The following is a 20,587-nucleotide window of genomic DNA, read 5'->3' as shown; positions in this document are numbered from 1 at the left end:
TGGGCTGAGACCTGTCCCCGTGCCCACAGCAGCCTCACAGCCCATAGTTTCTTTCAAGCTGCACCAATTTGTGCACTGGGCCCCTGGTCAATAATAACTTTAAATGTAAATGGATTAAATGCTCCAATCAAAAGACATAGGCTAGCTGAATGGATAAGAAATCATGACCTATATACCTGCTGTCTACAAAAGACCCACCTCAGAACAAAGAACTCACAGACTGATAGACTGATAGTGAAAGGATGAAAAAATTAATTCAGGCAAATGGAAATGAAAAGAAAGCTGGGGTAGCAATACGTGTATCTGACAAATTAGACCTCAAAGTGAAGGCCATAACAAGAGATAAGGTCACTTCATAATACTAAAGGGAGCAATTCAACAAGAGGATATAACTCTGGTAAACATATATGCACCCAATACAGGAGCACCCAAATACATAAAAAAAAACTCCTGGAAGATATCAAGGGAGAGATAGACAGCAATACAGTCATATTAGGGGGCTTTAATACCTCACTGACACCACTGGAAAAGTCCTCTAAACAAAAAATCAGCAAAGAAACATCAATCCTAGATGACCCACTAGATCAGATGGAATTAATTGACATCTTCAGAACATTCCACCCCAAAGCTACAGAATATACATTTTTCTCAAATGTATATTTGTATACACAGGACATTTTCAAAGATAGACCACATATTGAGACATAGGCAAAGTCTTTTCAAATTCAAGAAGATAGAAATCATATCAAGCATCTTCTCAGATCACAATGGCATAAAATTAGAAATGAACTACAATAAAAACAATGAAAAAATTGAACACTTGAAGGCTAAATAGCATGCTATTAAACAATGGTTGGGTTACCAAAGAGATCAAAGAAGAAATAAAAAGCATCCTGGTAACAAACGACAATGAAAACACAACAATCCAAAATCTATGGGACACAGTGAAAGCAGTCTTGAGAGGGAAGTTCATAGCTCTACAGGCCTACTGCAAAAAACAAGAAAAAAATGGTAATAAATTATCTAACCCTACAACTCAAAGAATTAGAAAGAGAGCAACAAGAAAAGCCCAGAGTGGGCAGAAGGAAGGAAATAATAAAGATCAGAGCGGCAATAAACGACATAGAGACCAAGAAAACAATACAAAAGATCAATAAAACCAAGAGCTGGCTCTTTGAAAAGATAAACAAGATTGATGAACCTCTAGCCAGGCTCACCAAGAAGCAAAGAGAGGACCCAAATAAACAAAATCAGAAATGAAAGAGGTGAAGTAACAACCGACCCCACAGAAATACAAAGGATTTTGAAAAAATACTATGAACTACTCTATTCCAACAAATTGGTCAACCTAGATGAAATGGACATATTCTTAGAAAAATACAAGCTTCCAAAACTTAATCAGGAAGAATCAAAAAAACTGAATAGGCTGATAACTATGGAAGAAATTGAAGCAGTAATCAAAAATCTTCCAGCAAACAAAAGCCCTGGTCCAGATGGCTTTATAGGAGAGTTCTACCAAGCATTCAAAGAAGAACTAAAATCTATCCTCCTCTGACTATTCCAAAAAACTCAAGAGGAAGGCACACTTACAAGCTCTTTCTATGAAGCCAGGATTACCCTAATTCCAAAACCAGATCAAGACACCACAAAGAGAGAGAGAGAGAGAGAGAGAGAGAGAACGAACTACAGGCCAATATCCTTGATGAACATAGATGCTAAAATCCTCAACAAAATTCTAGCAAATCGAATCCAGCATTACATTAGAAAGATCATACACCATGACCAAGTGGGATTTATTCCAGGGATGCAAGGATGTTTCAATAAATGTGATACATCATATAAACAAATTGAGAGTTAAAAATCACATAATCATATCAACCGATGCAGACACCCTTTCTTGATAAAAACTCTCAGCAAACTAGGAATACAGGGATCATACCTCAACATAATAAAAGCCTTATATGACAAAGTTATAGCCAACATCATACTCAATGAGCAAAAACTAAATCCATTTCCCCCAAGAACAGGAACAAGACAGGGATGCCTACTTTCACCACTCCTATTTGATATAGCACTGGAAGTGCTAGCCATAGCAATCAGACAAGACGAAATAATGGGCATCCAAATTGGAAAAGAAGAAGTAAAACTGACCTTACTCACAGATGACATGATACTGCAGATAGAAAACCCCAAAGAGTCCATCGAAAAGCTACTAGACTTAATAAATGAATTCGGCAATGTAGCAGGATACAAAATTAACACCCAGAAATCTATCGCTTTTTTTATACACCAATAATGAACTCACAGAAAGAGAAACTAAAAAAACAATCCCATTTACCACTGCACCAAAAAAAAAATTAAGATAACCTAGGAATAAACTTAACTAATGGAACTATAGGACATTGACAAAAGAGATAGAGGAAGACATAAACAAATGGAAGAACATACCGTGTTCATGGATTGGTAGAATCAACATCATTAAAATGTCCATAGTACCCAAAGCAATTTATAGATTCAATGCAATCCCCATTAAAATACCAATGGCATATTTCATAGACCTAGAACAAACTCTCCAAAAATTCATCTGGAATAAAAAAAAGAGTTCGAATAGCCACAGCAATCCTGAGAAAGAAGAACAAAGTTGGAGGGATCACAATACCAGATATTAAGCTATATTACAAAGCCACGGTTCCCAAAACTGCCTGGTATTGGCACAAGAACAAACATATAGACCAATGGAACAGAACAGAGAACCCAGAAACCGACCCAAGACATTATGCTCAATTAATATTAGACAAAGGAGGCAAGAGCAAACAATGGAGTCAAGACAGTCTCTTCAATAAATGGTGCTGGGAAATTTGGTCAGATACATGCAAAAAAATGAAACTAGATCACCAACTTACACCATACACAAAAACAAACTCAAAATGGTTAAAGGACTTAAATGTAAGACGGGAAAACATAAAAATCTTAGAAGAATCCATAGGCAGCAAAATATCAGACATATGTCGAAGCAATATCTTTACGATACAGCCCCTAGGACAATGGAAACTAAGGAGAAAATAAACAAATGGGACTACATTAAAATAAAAAGCTTCTGCAAAGCAAAAGAAACCATCAACAAAACAACAAGAAACCCCACTTCATGGGAGAACATATTTGCCAATGCTATTTCAGATAAGGGTTTAATCTTCAACATTTACTGGGAACTCATACAACTTAACAAAAGGAAGATACCATAAATAATCCAATCAAAAAATGGGCAAAGGACCTAAATAGACACTTTTCGAAAGAGGACATACAGAAGGCCAAGAGACATATAAAAATATGCTCAAAGTCACTAATCATCCATGAGATGCAAATCAAAACGACAATGAAGTATCATCTCATACCTGTCAGAATGGCTATCATAAAGAAACCCTCCAACAAATGACTAGTGCTGGTGAGGATGTGGAGAAAAAGGAACCCTCGTACACTGCTGGTGGGAATGCAGACTGGTGCAGCCACTGTGGAAAACAGTATGGAGTTTCCTCAAAAAGTTATAAATGGAGCTCCCATTTGACCCAGTAATCCCACTTCTAGGACTATATCCCAAGAAACCAGAAACACCAATCAGAAAGAATATATGCATCCCTATGTTCATAGTAGCACAATTTACAATAGCTAAGATTTGGAAACAGCCTAAGTGCCCATCAGCAGATGAGTGGATTAAAAAATGGTGGTACAGCCCTAACAGGTTTGGCCCAGTGGATAGCGCATCGGCCTGCGGACTAAAGGGTCCCAGGTTCAGTTCCAGTCAAGGGCATGTACCTTGGTTATGGGCATATCCCCAGTGGGGGATGTGCAGGAGGCAGCTGATCGATGTTTCTCTCTTATCAATGTTTCTAACTCTCTCCCTTCCACTCTGTAAAAAAATCAATAAAATATATTTTAAAACAAAACAAAACAAAAAACAGTGGTACATCTACACAATGAAATACTACGCTGCTATAAAAAAGAAGGAACTTTTACCATGTGCAACAGCATGGATGGAACTGGAAAGCATCATGCTAAGCAAAATAAGCCAGTCGGAGAAAGATAAATATAAGTGGGATATAATGATCAATGTAAAGTGATGAACAAAAATAGATCCAGAGACAAGGGGCAGGGGAAGGGGGTATCAGAAATTAACCAAAGGCCTTTTATGCATGCATATTAGCATAACCAATGGACACAGACCCTGGGGCGGTAGGGGCATGCCCTCAGGGTTGGGAGTGGCCGGTGGTGGGTAGTCAATCAGAGGAAAAGAAGACATATGAAATACTTTAAACAATAAAAAAAAAGGCTAAGTGACCGACTGCACATATGTCCGACTGACCTACCAGTACATAATATGATGCCCACTGGCAATTTAAAAATACATGTTGACTCGTGCATGTGCAATACATATAAAGCTCTCGCTGGCGCCAATTGCACGAATGTTTTAATTTTATAATACTATATTACATATACTATTTTGAGATGCAATTTTTTGCAGTAACGTAACTACCGCACAAATCTTTCTTCTAATTAATTTCCTTTCAATATGCATGAATCTGTGCACCAGGCCACTAGTGTTTCATAAAGACCTATATATACTGCCCCAATTCTCTACCTTCTTATTCTCTGTAACTGCCTTATATTCTGAAAAGCACAATGAAGAAGTACTAAAGACATCATCTAATGCAATAGTCTTTTATAAGTTTTTATCTACTTAGTCCCTCTATAACGTTTTCTTCTGTCTTTCCAGAGCACCTTCATTCTCAATACTTCAATTAGTACCTCTATGAAGTTCCTTTCACATTTCCAGTTATACTACATTAGCAGTTTAAGACTAGGTATGCATCAGAACCACACATGGAACTTAAAAAAATCCCTAGGCCCTACTTCTGTAGATTCTGGTTCAGTAGCAATGGAGTGTAGCCAGAACACTGGTCTATTTTATAAAGCTCTACAGGTTCAAATAAGGTTGAGAATAATTAGAACCAGAAGCAGAATTTTTCATCTTTCCTTTGAATCCTTAGCTTAATCCCTTCATGAATTTCTTTCACACACTTCTATGTGCCTCAATAATTTCTGGAGTCTGATCACTTACATGAAGATATGAGGGGTTTTCTGGGAAATATCATATCACAGCACCGTGTATGCAATCATATTACTGACTTTCTGAAGCAACATAAAATATTCCCCTGTCTCTTATACCTCTAAAAGAAATAGCTTTCTCCAACTTTTTGGTCTCAGGACCTCTTTATGCTCTTATAAACTACTGAAGACTCTAAAGAGTTTTTGTTTCTGTGGGTTTATGTTTACTGATACTTAATATACTAGAAATGAAAACTAAGATATTTAAAAACTATTATAGAACTAGTTTTGACCTGAGGACCACTCAAGTCTTGGGATTCCCCAGGGTCCATAACAATACTTTGAGAACTATTGCTACCTATCATCCAGGATATTTAGATTGTTGGTACCAGTATTTATTGAGTGACTAAATTATATTTTGGCCACAATTAGAGAGACTTTAATCATTCATTTATTCATCCATCCAAAATAATTTATTTTTATTTTATTTTATTTAAAATATATTTTATTTATTTTCTACAGAGAGGAAGGGAGAGGGAGAGAGAGTCGGAAACATCCATAAGAGAGGAACATTAATCAGTTGCCTCCTGCGCACCCCCCACCGGGGATGTGCCCGCAACCAAGGCACATGCCCCTGACTGGAATCGAACCCAGGACCCTTCAGTCCGCAGGTCGACGCTCTATCCACTGAGCCAAACCAGCTAGGGCCAAAATAATTTATTAAGTATATGCCACGAGCTCTCTGTCCTACTTGTGCTCTTACTTCACTGACATTACAATGTGGAAATCTGAACTTTTGCTAACCAGAGCTTAAGACAATCCCATATTTCTCTGCACATTCAGTGACAGCAGCAGCTGTTCTATTATAGGCCCTGTCACATGTAAGTGGAGAACATACAAGCACAAATTCAATCTTATAAGATTCTAAGCTGCCCCTATATATCATTTATCTCTAGACTCAGATCATAACCTCCAGTTAAAAGTAAAAACTTTTCTTGCCCTAGCCAGTTTGGCTCAGTAGATAGAGCAATCGGCCCGTAGACTGTCCCGGGTTCAATTTCGGTCAAGGGCATGTACCTTGATCCCCAACCCTGGTTGGGGTGCATGCTGGAGGCAACCAATTGATGTGTCTCTCTCTCTGTCTCACCCATCCCTTCCACTCTCTCTAAAATAAATGGGAAAATATCCTTGGATGAAGATTAACAACAACAAAAAAAGTAAAACCTTTTCTGATCCTTTATGGACCAGATCCTATTTCACCTGATCTATTAAATCACCACTGATCTTCTTAGATCAACCTCCCTACCTAAAGTCCTATGTCAGAATTTTTCTTATATCATTTCTAAATTGTGTTTTCTATCCAATTTATTATCAGAAATTCCTTGAGTAAAAGACTGCACCTTTATATATCCTGAGAACCTGGTCAGTTCAAAGGGTTTATCAGGTCTTTAACATATAGTTAGCACAATGAATATATTTCTGGCTTCTATGAACTCTAAAATTATAAAACAAATTATATATAAAATATTGTATACTATGTAATATTTATTTTTAAATATAAATCACTGGAATTAAATATCCTTTTGTTATACCTAAATATCTGTCATGAAATGTACTCACTTGGGTTCAGCTGTTCAAGAAATTATTAAAGAATACATTTCTTTGCAGGGTAAAATTTTAGCTTCAGACTCTATTTAAAAAAATATATATTTTGAGGATATGTTGGCATGTTAGCTGTTAATCAGAGAATTAATTATGTTTGACCTACTGGATATTATTTCTTATGTTTTTCAACATATAGGATAAAAAATTAAGTTAGAAGCTAGTTTACCAAACATTTTTTCATATGTATAAAAAAGATCTAGAGTTATAAAATTCTGAATAAAGGTTCACTCTAAAATGCTGATATAACAGCTAAAAAAGTTAACTAGTCATATATAATTAAGTGTTCAGTTATTACCTTAAATCCATTTTGGAACAATATGGTTATAAATAAACTAGAGGCCTGGTGCACGAATTCATGCAAGGGTGGGGTCCCTCTGGGTGGCCTACAGGGATCCGGTTGAAACCCGCAGTCCAATGAGCTCCTACCTGCTGCTCCTGCTCATCCCAGCCCCACTGTGCCTGCCGTGATCCATCAGGAGAGGCACGCACTGCCGCAGCAGCGCTCACCAGTCACGAGCCCTGCGTCTGGCGCCCTACCAAGGGGAGTGGCCTGCAGGATCGGGTTGAAACCAGCTCTCCGACATCCCCCAGGGGTCCTGGATTGTGGATTGCAAGAGGGCACAGGCCAGGCTGAGGGACCCCACCGGTGCATGATCAGAAACCAAAGGAGGGCTCCAGGGCATGTCCAGCCCATCTCGCTCAGTCCCGACTGGCTGGACCCTAGCAGCAAGCTAACCTACCAGTTGGAGCACCCCCGCCCCCTGGTGGTCAGTGCACGTCATAGCGAGTGGTCGAGTAGCCTTAACATATCACATTAGCATACTAGAGGCCCATTGCATGAAGATTCATGCAAGAATAGGCCTTCCTTCCCTTGGCTTCGCTCCCGGCTGCCTGGTAGCCTGCTAGTCCTTGCTCCTGGCCGCCTGGGAGCCTGCAAGTCCTCACTCCCAGCCACCCGGGAGCCTGCAAGTCCTTGCTCCCGGCCGCCTGGGAGCCTGCAGGTCTTCGCTCCTGGCCGGAGCGCCACTCCTGTAGCTCCCTCCACCCCCCGCCCTCCCTTCATAGCAGGCGCCCCGCCCTGCCCGGCTGCTTCACACCTGCATATGCTAATTAACTCACCATCTTTGTTGGGTTAATGTGCATACTCACTCCTGATTGGCTGATGGGCGTTGTGGAGATATGGTCAATTTGCATATTTCTCTTTTATTAGTATAGATTACGCTTTGATTGGTTGTTCAATTGTTCTGCCGGTCTATTTGCATATTACCCTTTTATTATATAGGCTAAGCTTCCCAATTACCAAAAATAACTGTATATGTAGAGTTCCAAGATCATTTAGATCACATCTAAAGCAATCAATTCTGGCCCTAGCCGGTTTGGCTCAGTGGATAGAGCGTCAGCCTGCAGACTCAAGGGTCCCAGGTTCGATTCTGGTCAAGAACATGTACCTTGGTTGCAAGCACATACCCAGTAGGGAGTGTGCAGGAGGCAAATGATCGATGTTTCTCTCTCGTCGATGTTTCTAACTCTCTATCCCTCTCCCTTTCTCTCTAAAAAAATCAATAAAATATATTAATAAAAAAAAAAAGGAATCAATTCTGGGTGTCACCTTTGGAGAATTTAACAAATCTTAAAGGTCCCAGATAATAAAATAAAGATTCAAGAAGTCATTTTCTATGCAGAATAGTAGTCTCCATAGATTTAAAAGGTTTTCATATAAAAAAGGGAGTATGCTTCCCTTATTCCTTTGTAAAATTAATAGGTAGGGCATGATTTAATTCAAGTCAAGAGAATTTTCTAGTAAATAGCTATCTGCAATAACAAAAGTTGTCTTATGAGGTGGTATGCTCTTTCATGGAATATATTTAAGCTTGAGTTATATAGTCATCCATAAGATAGACTGTTAAAGGAACATTTAAGATAAAGACCTCATGATATGTAAGGTCCTTAGCATATCATGGTCTTAATTTATAATTTAAATATACTTTAGATTATTTGTATATTGAGGTTTAGAAAAAATTTAAGGCAACTTAAATTTTTACCAGATTTTAAAATTAAACAAAAACTTGAGAGTAAATACAAACCCCAAACAAAGGGTACTGATCTATTTCCTCCATGTTTTAAGTATGTACCAAAAATAGTATACTATGAATCCATAAATGAGAGCTCTTTATTCTAACTTGCAAAACTTACCAGAATTCTGTTGGATTCCCCACCGTACTCTCATCCTGAATTGTCGGGCACCACTCTGCTGGAGTCTTCTATTTAGTCGTGGAAAATTCTGCTTCTTTCCTTCCTTTCGATTCAATTTGATGATATCATCTGTGATAGGGGAAATGCAATGATTATTTTCATTGTAACTTACTGACTCAATTACTCAGTCTCATTTTCTAACTGATAGATTTCCAGGTCCCTAACTTCTTTTCTACTTTGAAAGCACTTCCATAAGAGGGTAATCATGATAATAAGATAAAAACTCAAATCAGCCAAAGTTGGAAACTTATACAACTCAATACCAGGAAGACAAACAATCCAATTAAAAAATGGACAAAGGCCCTAGCTGGTTTGGCTCAGTGGATAGAGCGTTGGCCTGCAGACTGAAGGGTCCGGGTTTGATTTCAATCAAGGGCACATGCCCAGGTTGCGGGCTCTATCCCCAGTATGGGGTGTGCAGGAGGCAGCCAATCAATGATTCTCTCTCATCATTGATGTTTCTATTTCTCTCTCCCTTTCCCTTCCTCTCTGAAATCAATCTCCTATCTTACCTAATACAAGAGAAAAATGCTAATTGACCGTACCTTCGCTACGCCCAGAGCCAATCAGAGAGAGTATGCACATTAACCAAACAAAGATGGCGGTTAATTTGTATACGCAGGCACAGAGCGGAGTGAAGCCTGCTATGAGGAGAAGGGGGCGGCGGAGGGAGCTACTCGAGTGGTGCTTCAGAAGAAGTGAGGATGTGCTGGCTCCGGGCAGCCCGGAGCGGGGAATGGGGACTTGCTGGCTCTGGGAGGCCGGGGAGTGGGGACATGCCAGCTCCCAGGCGGCTGGGGAGCGGGGACTTGCCGACTCTGGGCGGCCGGGAAGCGGGGACGTGCTGGCGGCCAGGAAGCGGGGATATGCTGGCTCCTGGGCGGCCGGGAAGCGGGGACTTGCCGGCTCCCGGGCGGCCGGGAAGCGGGGACTTGCCGACTCCTGGGCGGCTGGGGAGTGGTGACTTGCTGGCTCTGGGTGGCCGGGGAGCGATGACTTGCCGGCTCCTGGGTGGCCGGGGAGCGGGGACGTGCTGGCTCCCGGGCGGCTGGGGAGCAGTGACTTGCTGGCTCCCGGGCGAATATCGTGCAAGAATGGGCCTGTAGTATATATATAAAAGCCTAAGCAACTGGTCAACTGTTTGACTGGTAGCTATGATGCACACTGACCAGTAGGGGGCAGATGCTCAACACACAGGCATGGAAACAAGGAACAGACTGATGAATCTCAGAGGGAAGAGGGGAGGGGAGAGGGCAGGAAGAGATTAACCAAAGATCTTATAGGCATAATAGAGGCCCGGTGCACGGATTCGTGCACTGGTGGGGTCCTCAGCCTGGCCTGTGGGGACTGGGCTGAAACCAGTTCTCCGACATCTCCTGAGGGGTCCCGGATTGTGAGAGTATGCAGGCCAGGCCAAGGGACTCCACTGGTGCACAAATTCGTGCACTAGGCCTCTAGTAAAAATATATATTTTTAAAAATGGACAAAGGACCTGATTAGACACTTCTTCTAATAGGACATACAGATGGCCAAGAGACATATGAAAAAATGATCAAAGTCACTAATTATCAGAGAGATGCAAATAAAATCTACAATGAGGTATCAACTCACACCTGCCAGAATGGCTACTATCAATAAACCAACAAACAATAAGTGCTGGTGAGGATGTGGTAAAAAGGAAAACCTTCTGCCCTGCTGTCTGGAATGCAGACTGTTGCAGCCATTATGGAAAACAGTATGAAGTTTCCTCAAAAATTAAAAATGGAACTGCCTTTTGACCCACCAATCCCACTTTTGGGAATATATCCTAAAACTCACCAAAAAAACAATCAGAAAGAATATATGCACTCCTATGTTCATAGCAGCATTATTTACAACTAGAGGCCTGGTGCACGAAATTTGTGCACCGGGGGGCGGAGGGGAGTCCTTCAACCCAGCCTGCACCCTCTCCAGTCTGGGACCCCTCGGACATCCCTCTCACAATCTGGAACCGCTGGCTCCTAACCGCTTGCCTGCCTGCCTGCTTGACTGCCCCTAACTGCTTCTGCCTGCCAGCCTGATCGCCCCCTAACTGCTCCCTGGTCGGCCTGATCGCCCACAACTGCCCTACCCTGCTGGCCTGATTAACCATATTATCTCACTAATATGTGTAACCTAATTAACAAAATAAATTGATGCACAAAATGGAACCAACTGCCCTCCCTTGCCGACCTGATCACCCACAACTGTCCTCCTCTGCCGTGACCCGCCTCCTCCATGAGAGGCAATGGAGACGCCAGGACCAGCCTCTTCCGCACTGCACAGAGCCGCGGGACCCCCAGGCCTCACGGCGCAGAGCAGCCACTGGGCCCCGCCTCTGCTGTGCGCGGCCATCTTGTGGTGGCCATCTTGTGACGACGTTGCGCAAGGGCGTCGCGCAAGGGCATGACACCACCTAGACTTGTATTATATAGGATAGCCAAGATCTGGAAACAGTCCAAGTGCCCATCAGCAGATGAGTGGATAAAAAAGCTGTGGTATATTTACATAATGGAATACTACAAGGCTGTAAAAAAGAAGGAAGTCTTATCCTTTGTGACAGCATGGATGGACCTGGAGAGTATTATGCTAAGTGAAATAAGCCATTCAGAGAAAGACAAATACCATATTATCTCACTAATATGTGTAATCTAATTAACAAAATAAACTGATGAACAAAATGGAACCAGAAGCAAGAATACATGGAACATACTGGCTGGTGCCGAAGGAGAGGAGGGTGGGAGTGGCTGGATAAAGAAGGTGAAGGAAATAGCTAAAGAACAAATATGCATACTCCATAGACACAGACAATAATTTTGTAAAGGCCAAGGAAGGGGAATGGGGACAAGGGACTCCTGCAATAATGTCAACATTAAAAAAATGTTTAATAAAAAAAATAACCCGAAGCAGACCTACCAATTAACAAAGATTTCTGTAATCCACACTATTTCTTTCCCTGATAAAGGTAAATAAATGCGCGTACCTAGGTCCGGGTGAGGCCACGCGCCCCTGGACCTGGGTGAGGCTGGGTCCCTGGGCCCGGGTGAGGCCACGCGCCCCTGGGTCCAGGTGAGGCCGTGTGCCCCTGGATCCGGGTGAGGCTGGGTACCTGGTCCGGGTGAGGCCGCGCGCACCTAGGTCTGGGTGAGGCCACGCGCCCCTGGGTCTGGGAGAGGCCATGTGCCCCTGGGTCCGGGTGAGGCCTTGAGCCCCTGGGTACGGGTGAAGCCGGATCCTGGGTCCGGGTGAGGCCGTGTGCCCCTGGATCCGGGTGAGGCTGGGTCCCGGGCCCGGGTGAGGCCACGCGCCCCCTGGGTCTGGGGGAGGCCACGTGCCCCTGAGTCCGGGTGAAGCCGTGCCCCTGGGTCCGGCCGAGACCAAACCAGAGGGAGTCGGACCTCCGTTACCACCATTTGTCCACCATCCAGAGCTGAGGGGTCAGTACTGACATGTACACATAAGGAACCGGTGGACATTGAAATTGGGTCTCAAAAGAACTGTTGGTCCAGAAAGAAACTCACTACAGACTGATTCATTTGCATGTCAGCATAACTATTATTGCTCGTCTCACATTCAGTTCTTATAAATATATCTCTAGTGACACATGATCTCGCTCATCTAGGGGAAATGATGAACAACATAGACTGATGAACAAGAACAGAACCAGAACAAGGAGGCATCGATCGGACTATCTGGCCTCAGAGGGAGGATAGGGGAGTGTGGGGGGAGGGGGGAGAGATCAACCAAAGGACTTGTGTGCATGCATATGAACCTATCCAATGGTTAAGTTCAACAGGGGGTTGGGGCATCCGTGGGGAGGGGTGTGGGATGGGAATGGGGGGATGAGGACAAATATGTGACACCTTAATCAATAAAGAAATTTTTTAAAAAAAAGAAGAAATTATGAGCCAAAAAAAAAAAGGTAAATAAATGAAAGCCTGTTTATAAAAATTACTAATACTTCTTTCCATAATCACAGAAATCTCCAGTTTTTAAAGATGACCAATTTTCAATAAAACCACAGGCAGTCAAAAACTAAATCATTCCAGACGAAACCAAGATGGCGACAGAAAACCTCCTCTACCTGGCAAACACCTGAACTTGCTGCCTTGCACAACCACTTCAAAACTACAACTAAAAGACAAAACGGACATCATCCAGAACCATGGGAAGGCTGGCTGAGTGGAAATTATACAACTAGAAGGAAAGAGAAAAAGCACACTGAGTCTCGGAGGAGCTGCAGAGGTGCGGAAGTGAAGTGTGTAAGTACGGAGGTGTGCACTCGGAAAGGGGCTGGCAACTGAATACGCTGTTGTCTTTTTCAATGGGTAGGGAGACACAAGCTCCCAACTGCTCTGAACTCCAGTTCCGGGTGAGACTCTGGGGACCCACACTCATACAGGGAGAAACTGGACTGTCTGGCATCGGGCCCTAACATGAGGGCGGCTTTCTCTCAGAGGTGCTTGCAGCAATCATTGCTCCTGCACAGTGCCGTGGGACACAGAGACCTGGGGACCTCTTTGGGGCAGGGCTGACGATCAGCCATTGCTGTTTGCTACGCCCTGGTGATCCCCTGAGACCCCGCTCCACCCAATTTACAACCCCACCCAAGCTGTGCGCAGAGGCTTTTGCATATGAATGGCCTGGCCCTTTGCAACCTGAAACCCAACATACTGCAGCTGGGTCAGAGAATCCAAGAGCCTCCAAAAGAAGGCCCAAGGCTCAATAGCAGCTTGCATTGCTTCACAGCTGGGCCTCATCTGGACATCTCCAAACCCCAAACAAAGAGGAGGAATCTTCAGATCTCTCTGTAGCTCCTGCTGGGTGGCCTCAGGCAGTGGCTGACTTTGCACCTCCTTGGAGATCCAAGAGCCAGTGTACCCAGTGGTCAGAGTGAGACCATCCAGATTACAACTCTTCAGATCCGTAAGAGACACACTCAAGGGGCAGACTCAGTGAGCATCAAAGCCCCACTGAAGTAAGTCTTGCCCCATCAGGGTGTCTCCAGCACAGAAGTTCTCCCATCATAGACACAACTGATCCTCACAGCCAATTGGCCTGTTGGTCAATTCCTCCCAGTGATACCAACAACAATCAAGGCTTAACTACAACAAGACTGTGCACACAGCCCACAAAGGGGTGCACCAAGATTGTCCACCTCAGGTAACTGGGAGGCTGAGCCACTGGGCCCTATAGGACACCTACCACACAAAGCCACTCTATCAACATAGGGGAAGCAGCCAAATGTGGAGACAAAGAAACAGGTCACAAAAGACAGAAATGGAGGAAAGCAAACTACTGGATATAGAGTTCAAAACCACGGTTATAAGGTTACTCAAGAATATTCTAGAAACCTCCCAGAAATTTAGTGAGATCCTCAAGGATATGAAAAAGGACCAACTAGAAATTAAGCATACACTGACTGAAATAAAGAATAATATACAGAGATCCAACAGCAGACTAGAGGATCCCAAGAATAAAGTCAAAGATTTGAAATACGAAGAAGCAAAAAACACCCAACTGGAAAAGCAAAAAGAAAAACGAATCCAAAAATATGAAGATAGTGTAAGGAGCCTCTGGGACAACTTCAAGCATACCAACATCCGAATTATGGGGGTGCCAGAAGAAGAGAGAGAGCAAGATATTGAAAACATATTTGAAGAAATAATGACAGAAAACCTCCCCTACCTGGTGAAAGAAACAGACCTAAAAGTCCAGGAAGCGCACAGAACCCCAAACAAAAGGAATCCAAAGAGGACCACACCAAGACACATCATAATTAAAATGCCAAGAGCAGCTGAAACCGGTTTGGCTCAGTGGATAGAGCGTCGATCTATGGACTGAAAGTTCCCAGGTTCGATTCTGGTCAAGGGCATGTACATTGGTTGCGGGCACATCCCCGGTAGGGGGTGTGCAGGAGGCAGCTGGTCGATGTTTCTCGCTCATCGATGTTTCTAGCTCTCTCTCCCTCTCCCTTCCTCTCTGTAAAAAAATCAATAAAAAAAAATGCCAAGAGCAAAAGACAAAGAGAGAATATTAAAAGCAGCAAGAGAAAAAGAGTTAGTTACCTACAAGGGAGTACCCATACGACTGTCAGCTGATTTCTCAACAGAAACTATGCAGGCCAGAAGGGAGTGGCAAGAAACATTCAAAGTGATGATAGCAAGAACCTACAACAAAGATTACTCTACCCAGCAAAGCTATCATTTAGAACTGAAGGTCAGATAAAGAGCCTCACAGATAAGAAAAAGCTAAAGGAGTTCATCACCACCAAACCAGTATTATATGAAATGCTGAAAGGTATTCTTTAAGAAGAGGAAGAAGGAGAAAAAGGTAAAGATAAAAATTATGAACAAATACATATCTATCAACAAGTGAATCTAAAAATCAAGTGAATAAAAAGTCTGATGAACAGAATAAACTGGTGAATATAATAGAATCAGGGGCATAAAAAGGCAGTGGACTGACAATTCTCGAGGGGACGGGGGTGTAGTGGGTGCGGGAAGAGATTGGACAAAAATTATACACCTATGGATGAGGATGGGGGCGGGTAAGGGCAGAGGGTGGGGTGGGAACCGGGTGGAGGGGAGCTATAGGGGGGAAAAAGAGGAACAACTGTAATAATCTGAACAATAAAGATTTATTTTAAAAATAAATAAATCATTCCATTAAAAGACAAAATGTATAAGTTCATCTCAATTCAGCAAATATGTATTAAGCATACAATATGCTCAATAAATATATGTGGCAGACTATGCCTTAACAGAAACAAACCAAAGTAATACATGACCCTGTTATCAGTAAGTTTAAAATTATTAATGCAAACAGACATGTAAATACAAAATTAAATAAGTACCATAAAAAAAGATACACAAAAGAAAGTATTATTGGTTTCTGTTCCTCTAGCAAAGTTACCTTATTTTCCTTTCTACACTGCTCTCATTTTCCAAAACACTTTCAAAGTGCCCCAAGGTAATTCCACAAGCCTCACATGGCTCTAACACCACAACAGAACAATGTGAAGATCAGGAAACAATATTTTCTCCAGATTCCCATTTACCTCTGTTAAAAGGAGGTTACTGCCCAGCTGCTGTCCCTCAGTGGTTGAGCAATGACCTACAAACCAGGAGGTACAGGTTAGATTCTCGGTCAGGGCACATGCCCAGGTTTCAGGCTTGATCCCTAGTGTGGGGCATGCAGGAGGCAGCCGATCAATGATTCTCATCACTGACATTTCTATCTCTCTCTCCCTCTCCCTTCCTCTCTGAAATCAATAAATATATGTATATATATTTTAAAGGAGGTTACTAGAACTGGGAATAGAGTCAATAATATTTTTAAAACTATTCACAGTGTAGATGGTTAATACACTTATTGTGATAATCACATCAAAAGGTATATAAATGTTGAATCACTATGTTGAACACCTGAAACTAATACAATATTGTATGCCAATTATACTTCAATAATTTTTTAAAAGGTTACTAGAAGCCAAAAATATTCATTAAAAAAATATCCAAACAATTTCTCTACAGTCTCAACTTCCAATATTAATTCTGATGACTGAAAATAGAGCAAATAAACCAAAAAATTGAACATGGTCAACAACTTAAAAAAATTTTCACAAAACTAGTTTAACCTCAGGAATTTTCCCCAAAAAAACCTGTTCTAAACAGTCTATCTGAAGTCAAAAAAGGAAACTTACAGGGATCCTTTCTTATATATTATTACTCTACCTCATCCATCAGCAATCTTTATTCATATAAAATAATTCATATCCCCCTGAAGTACTTCATTATCTTCTGGAGATTAACCCTTCAACTACAAAAGAGTTAATCAAAGTTAGACACTCAAAAAATGAAAAGGTTTAACGAATATCAGGTATATGAGCATGTTAAATTCTCAGTGAGCAGAAAAAAATAGACACTTCTTTTGAAACACTTTAAAACAAGATACGGTGCTATTCTTCACCAGAAGTCTAAAATCTCAGAGCCTTGAGAGTACACATAAAAAAATGAATTTGGTCTGAGGACCATTAAGAAAAAAGAAAGGCCTACTCTTGCACGAATTTCGTGCATCGGGCCTCTAGTTTTAAAATAAAGCAGTATAGAGTATAAACATAACTAAAAACTAAAAGTAGGAAAGCATATCAACTATAAAATTATGTTTAAACATTTTATCTAAATCCTCAAGTTAAATGAGCTACTATGACAAAGAGGATTATTCCAATCTAAAAGAAGAGAATGGCTTTCTCCTACTCAAGGAGCAGATAGGGTAGTTATAAGAAGAAAAAAATACATTATGATGAGCTACTTTAATAAAAAAGTTTCTTCCATAACACTATATGGTTCTAATAATAGTAATAGTATGAACTGAGTACTAACAGGCATTGTTCTGACATGTATTCATTTAATTTTCACATTTCTATGAAATAAATATTATAATACTCATTTTTAAATTAAAGAAACTGAGCCACAATGAGGCCAGCTATTGGTAACCTTGGTAGATATTCTATATGAATATTTATATAATCAAGATAGAACCACAAATTAAAACAAAAATTAGAATCTAAAACCCCTACAGACCTGATAAAATGAAATATGAAGCATAACAATTGTTTAAAATAGATCTCTCTCTTTCTCTAAAATTCTCACTAAAACAAAAAAAGGCACCTGACAGAATGCTCTTGGAGTAGACCTAGAGTGTGTTCTTGGAGAGAAAAAGAGATCAAGTTGTTTTAACCATCTACTGGGACAGCACTTCACTTCTACCTTCAAACATAATTATCCCTGTTTTCTTCACTTGAACATGGTAATCACCAAACAAAACTCATACAAAACCCCTAGAAACTTAAAATGATGTATTGGTTATGAAAATAACTGTTTAACACTTCCTATAATTATCTATAGCTTAGGTCTCTAGAGCAAGAACAAAATCCTTGCTCCACCCCTTACTTCTAGGAATTTGGACAAGTTATTTAATTTCTCTACACCCCAGGTTTCATAAAATGGGAATAACTATGTATAATATATATGTATGTATGTGTGTGTGTGTGTGTGTGTGTATGTGTATATGTATATATATACACACACAGAGAGAGAGAGTAAATATAGAACTATCTGTGTACCATATACTGTTCTAAGCAGTTTATATATGCCTCTTGACTCATTTAATATTTACATCAACCCTCTGAGGCAGATAAGCCTATTATTATCACCTTTTTACAGATGAGGCACTGAGAAGTAATTTGCCCACAATCACATGGCTATTAAGTGGTAAAAGCAGGATTTTAACTGAGTGTGGTTCTGGATTCCGTGCTCTTTTATCATTAAAAATATATCTCACGGGGTTATTATGAGGATAAACCGAGTTTACACATATTAAATGCTTAGTCCAGTGTCTGGAAGGTAGTAAGCACTCAATAAATAGTCGTTATTATATTTTTTCTTGGCTTTAGCTAAAAAGATTTCTCATTTCTTTATAGGGTTTACTAAGACAAGACTTGAGGCCAAACATTTCTGATGTTACTTAGTTCATACTACACTGGGTTCTGACTTGTGGCAATCATTGAAACCAAGAGTTTTTTTTTTTGACGAAAAGCTCTTCAGGTAAACCACAACAAAAGAAAAGTACTGTCCCCTGGGGAAAGTTACACCTCTGTATCCACTCGTCAGGTGCTTTTCACACACGCCCAGAAGTGTATGCAGTCCGCAGAAAGAGCTGGCGAGAGTTAACTTCACCTAAGCCCGTAACTGGAATCCCGACAGAAAAAAAAGGACTTCCATTTAACCCAGCTAAGCCAGAGACGGGTTCCTCAGTGGTGCTAGGTCTACATTTTTAATTAAATCACCGATCCTGCTGCTTTTCACGTGCCCATCACTCAACCACGCCACCCTTCTTAGACGTGCTAGATCCCATGCTTGACCCGGCTTCGCATCTCTCCAAGCCTCTCCCTTGGTTTTTCCTTTTTTTTTTTCCTCTTTCTTTCTCATGAGCTAGGCCTGGATAAGGAGATGGTGCTTTTTTTTCTAGGCACCGCCTAATAAGAAAGCACCGTCCGATGAAGTTCAGCCTAACGAAATTTTTCTGACAAATCGCTCCGGGGTCGGTGCCCGTCAGAACCGCCAACTCTCGGGGCCTCTTGACACTTTCTCGTTCGGCACCGGCACCGGCGTAGGCCCGGGCGCAGGAAAGGTCCAACGAGCCCTTTTCTGGAAAGCACTGATTTTTACCCGCTCGCGGACCCGGCCGGGCTCTCCAAGCCTTCCTCAGACACCGGCACGGCCGAGCCGGACCCTTCCCTTCGCGCCCGGGATAACGCCCGCGGCGAACACGCCGGAGGGAAAACCCGCGGAGCGTTCCTCACAAAGGGCCGGGCTCACCCGCCGGCGGCAGCCCCTCTCAGGGCGAACAGGCTCCGCACCCCTCGGCCCTCCACACCTCCGGGCCCCGCAGCGTCCCCCGCCCCCACCGCCACCCCTCAGACAGCCCCGCCGAGCGCGCAGGGCCGGCCCCGGCACTCGGCGCAGCGGCGCTCCCCGGCCCGCAGAGGCCCTCCCTGGGTCCCGCCCACCCGCAAAAGAAAAAAAAAAAAAAAAAGACTCGATCGACAACTGTGACCAACCGCCCCTTCCCCCACAAACCGCGGCACTTGGTCCCACCCACACCCTCCCCCCACTCCAACTCGGTCCAACTCGGCTCCTCACCCAGAGACATATCAATTTTGTCGAGGTTTTCATTACTGCGGGGTTTCGGCGGCGGTGACGGGATCGCCGAGGCTCCCCCTAACCGGGTACCAAACCGGTTCATGGCCGGAGACGTCGCCGCTGGATCAGTCCGTAGACAAGGCCAGAGACGGAGGCCTGCCACCTCCCACTTACGCTCCCAGACCAGCTGCACCGAGGGAGCGCGCACGCGTGCTAGCGGCGTCCTCGCCTCCCACCCGCGGCTGCGCGCAGGGGGCGGGGCTACAGAGACGGGCGGCCGACAAGAGCGCCCCAAGCTGGTACTCGCTGCCAGCGGCCCCTGTCGGACAGGAGAAAACATTGCAACCCGCTGCTCTGGGCGTTTGCAAGGGCCGTTGTCTCAGCAGTTTGCCTTTCCGCGCAAATTGGGGAATGCTGGACCCTGAGCGCCTCAGGATCACGTGCCTTAAATGAGATCACGTTCCTCGGTGTCCTTAGAGTCCCTCCTGCCACAGAAAGGCCCCAAAGCTTTGGCACCCATGAACCTTTCACACCCCACTGCAATGCAGCCTCGGAGGCAGGGCAGACCCCTGTGAACGTAGATTGCAGAATTCAGTCCCAGCTCCCTCCCACCTCCCAGCTCCACCACCTGCAACAGGAGGAGTCGCAACGTCTGGACGCAAAGCAAAGGCTGCATTGACAAATTTTGCGTCACTAGCAATAGAAGTAAGTGCTAACGTTTCCCCTATCGGTACTGTACCATTTCTCCAACGGTACTCTGAAAACATTGAGCACGGTACTCGCTACCTAATAAGACTTCATCTTTCCTTGGGAGAGGGGTAAGTACCTCTGCTTATTTGGCTGCG

The 20,587-nt window shown here is 42.9% G+C and overlaps 1 protein-coding gene across 1 annotated transcript in view; it reads right to left on the bottom strand.

The window, feature by feature from the left end:
* Positions 1 to 19,963, bottom strand: part of FYTTD1 (forty-two-three domain containing 1) — a 40,337-nt gene extending 20,374 nt beyond the window's left edge. The window contains exons 1-2 of the mRNA XM_008155495.3: positions 19,743 to 19,963; positions 8,959 to 9,087 (exon numbers count right to left, since the gene is read on the bottom strand). Coding sequence (XP_008153717.1) covers positions 8,959 to 9,087; positions 19,743 to 19,845 — 232 coding nt within the window. The 5' untranslated portion in view covers positions 19,846 to 19,963. The remainder of the gene's footprint in view (positions 1 to 8,958; positions 9,088 to 19,742) is intronic.
* Between the last annotated feature and the right edge of the window lie 624 nt (positions 19,964 to 20,587).

This window comes from Eptesicus fuscus, chromosome 3 (genome assembly GCF_027574615.1).
Source record: "Eptesicus fuscus isolate TK198812 chromosome 3, DD_ASM_mEF_20220401, whole genome shotgun sequence".
Taxonomy (NCBI): domain Eukaryota; kingdom Metazoa; phylum Chordata; class Mammalia; order Chiroptera; family Vespertilionidae; genus Eptesicus; species Eptesicus fuscus.
Note: the sequence above shows the minus strand (reverse complement) of the source record. Positions and strands in the feature narration are given on the sequence as shown.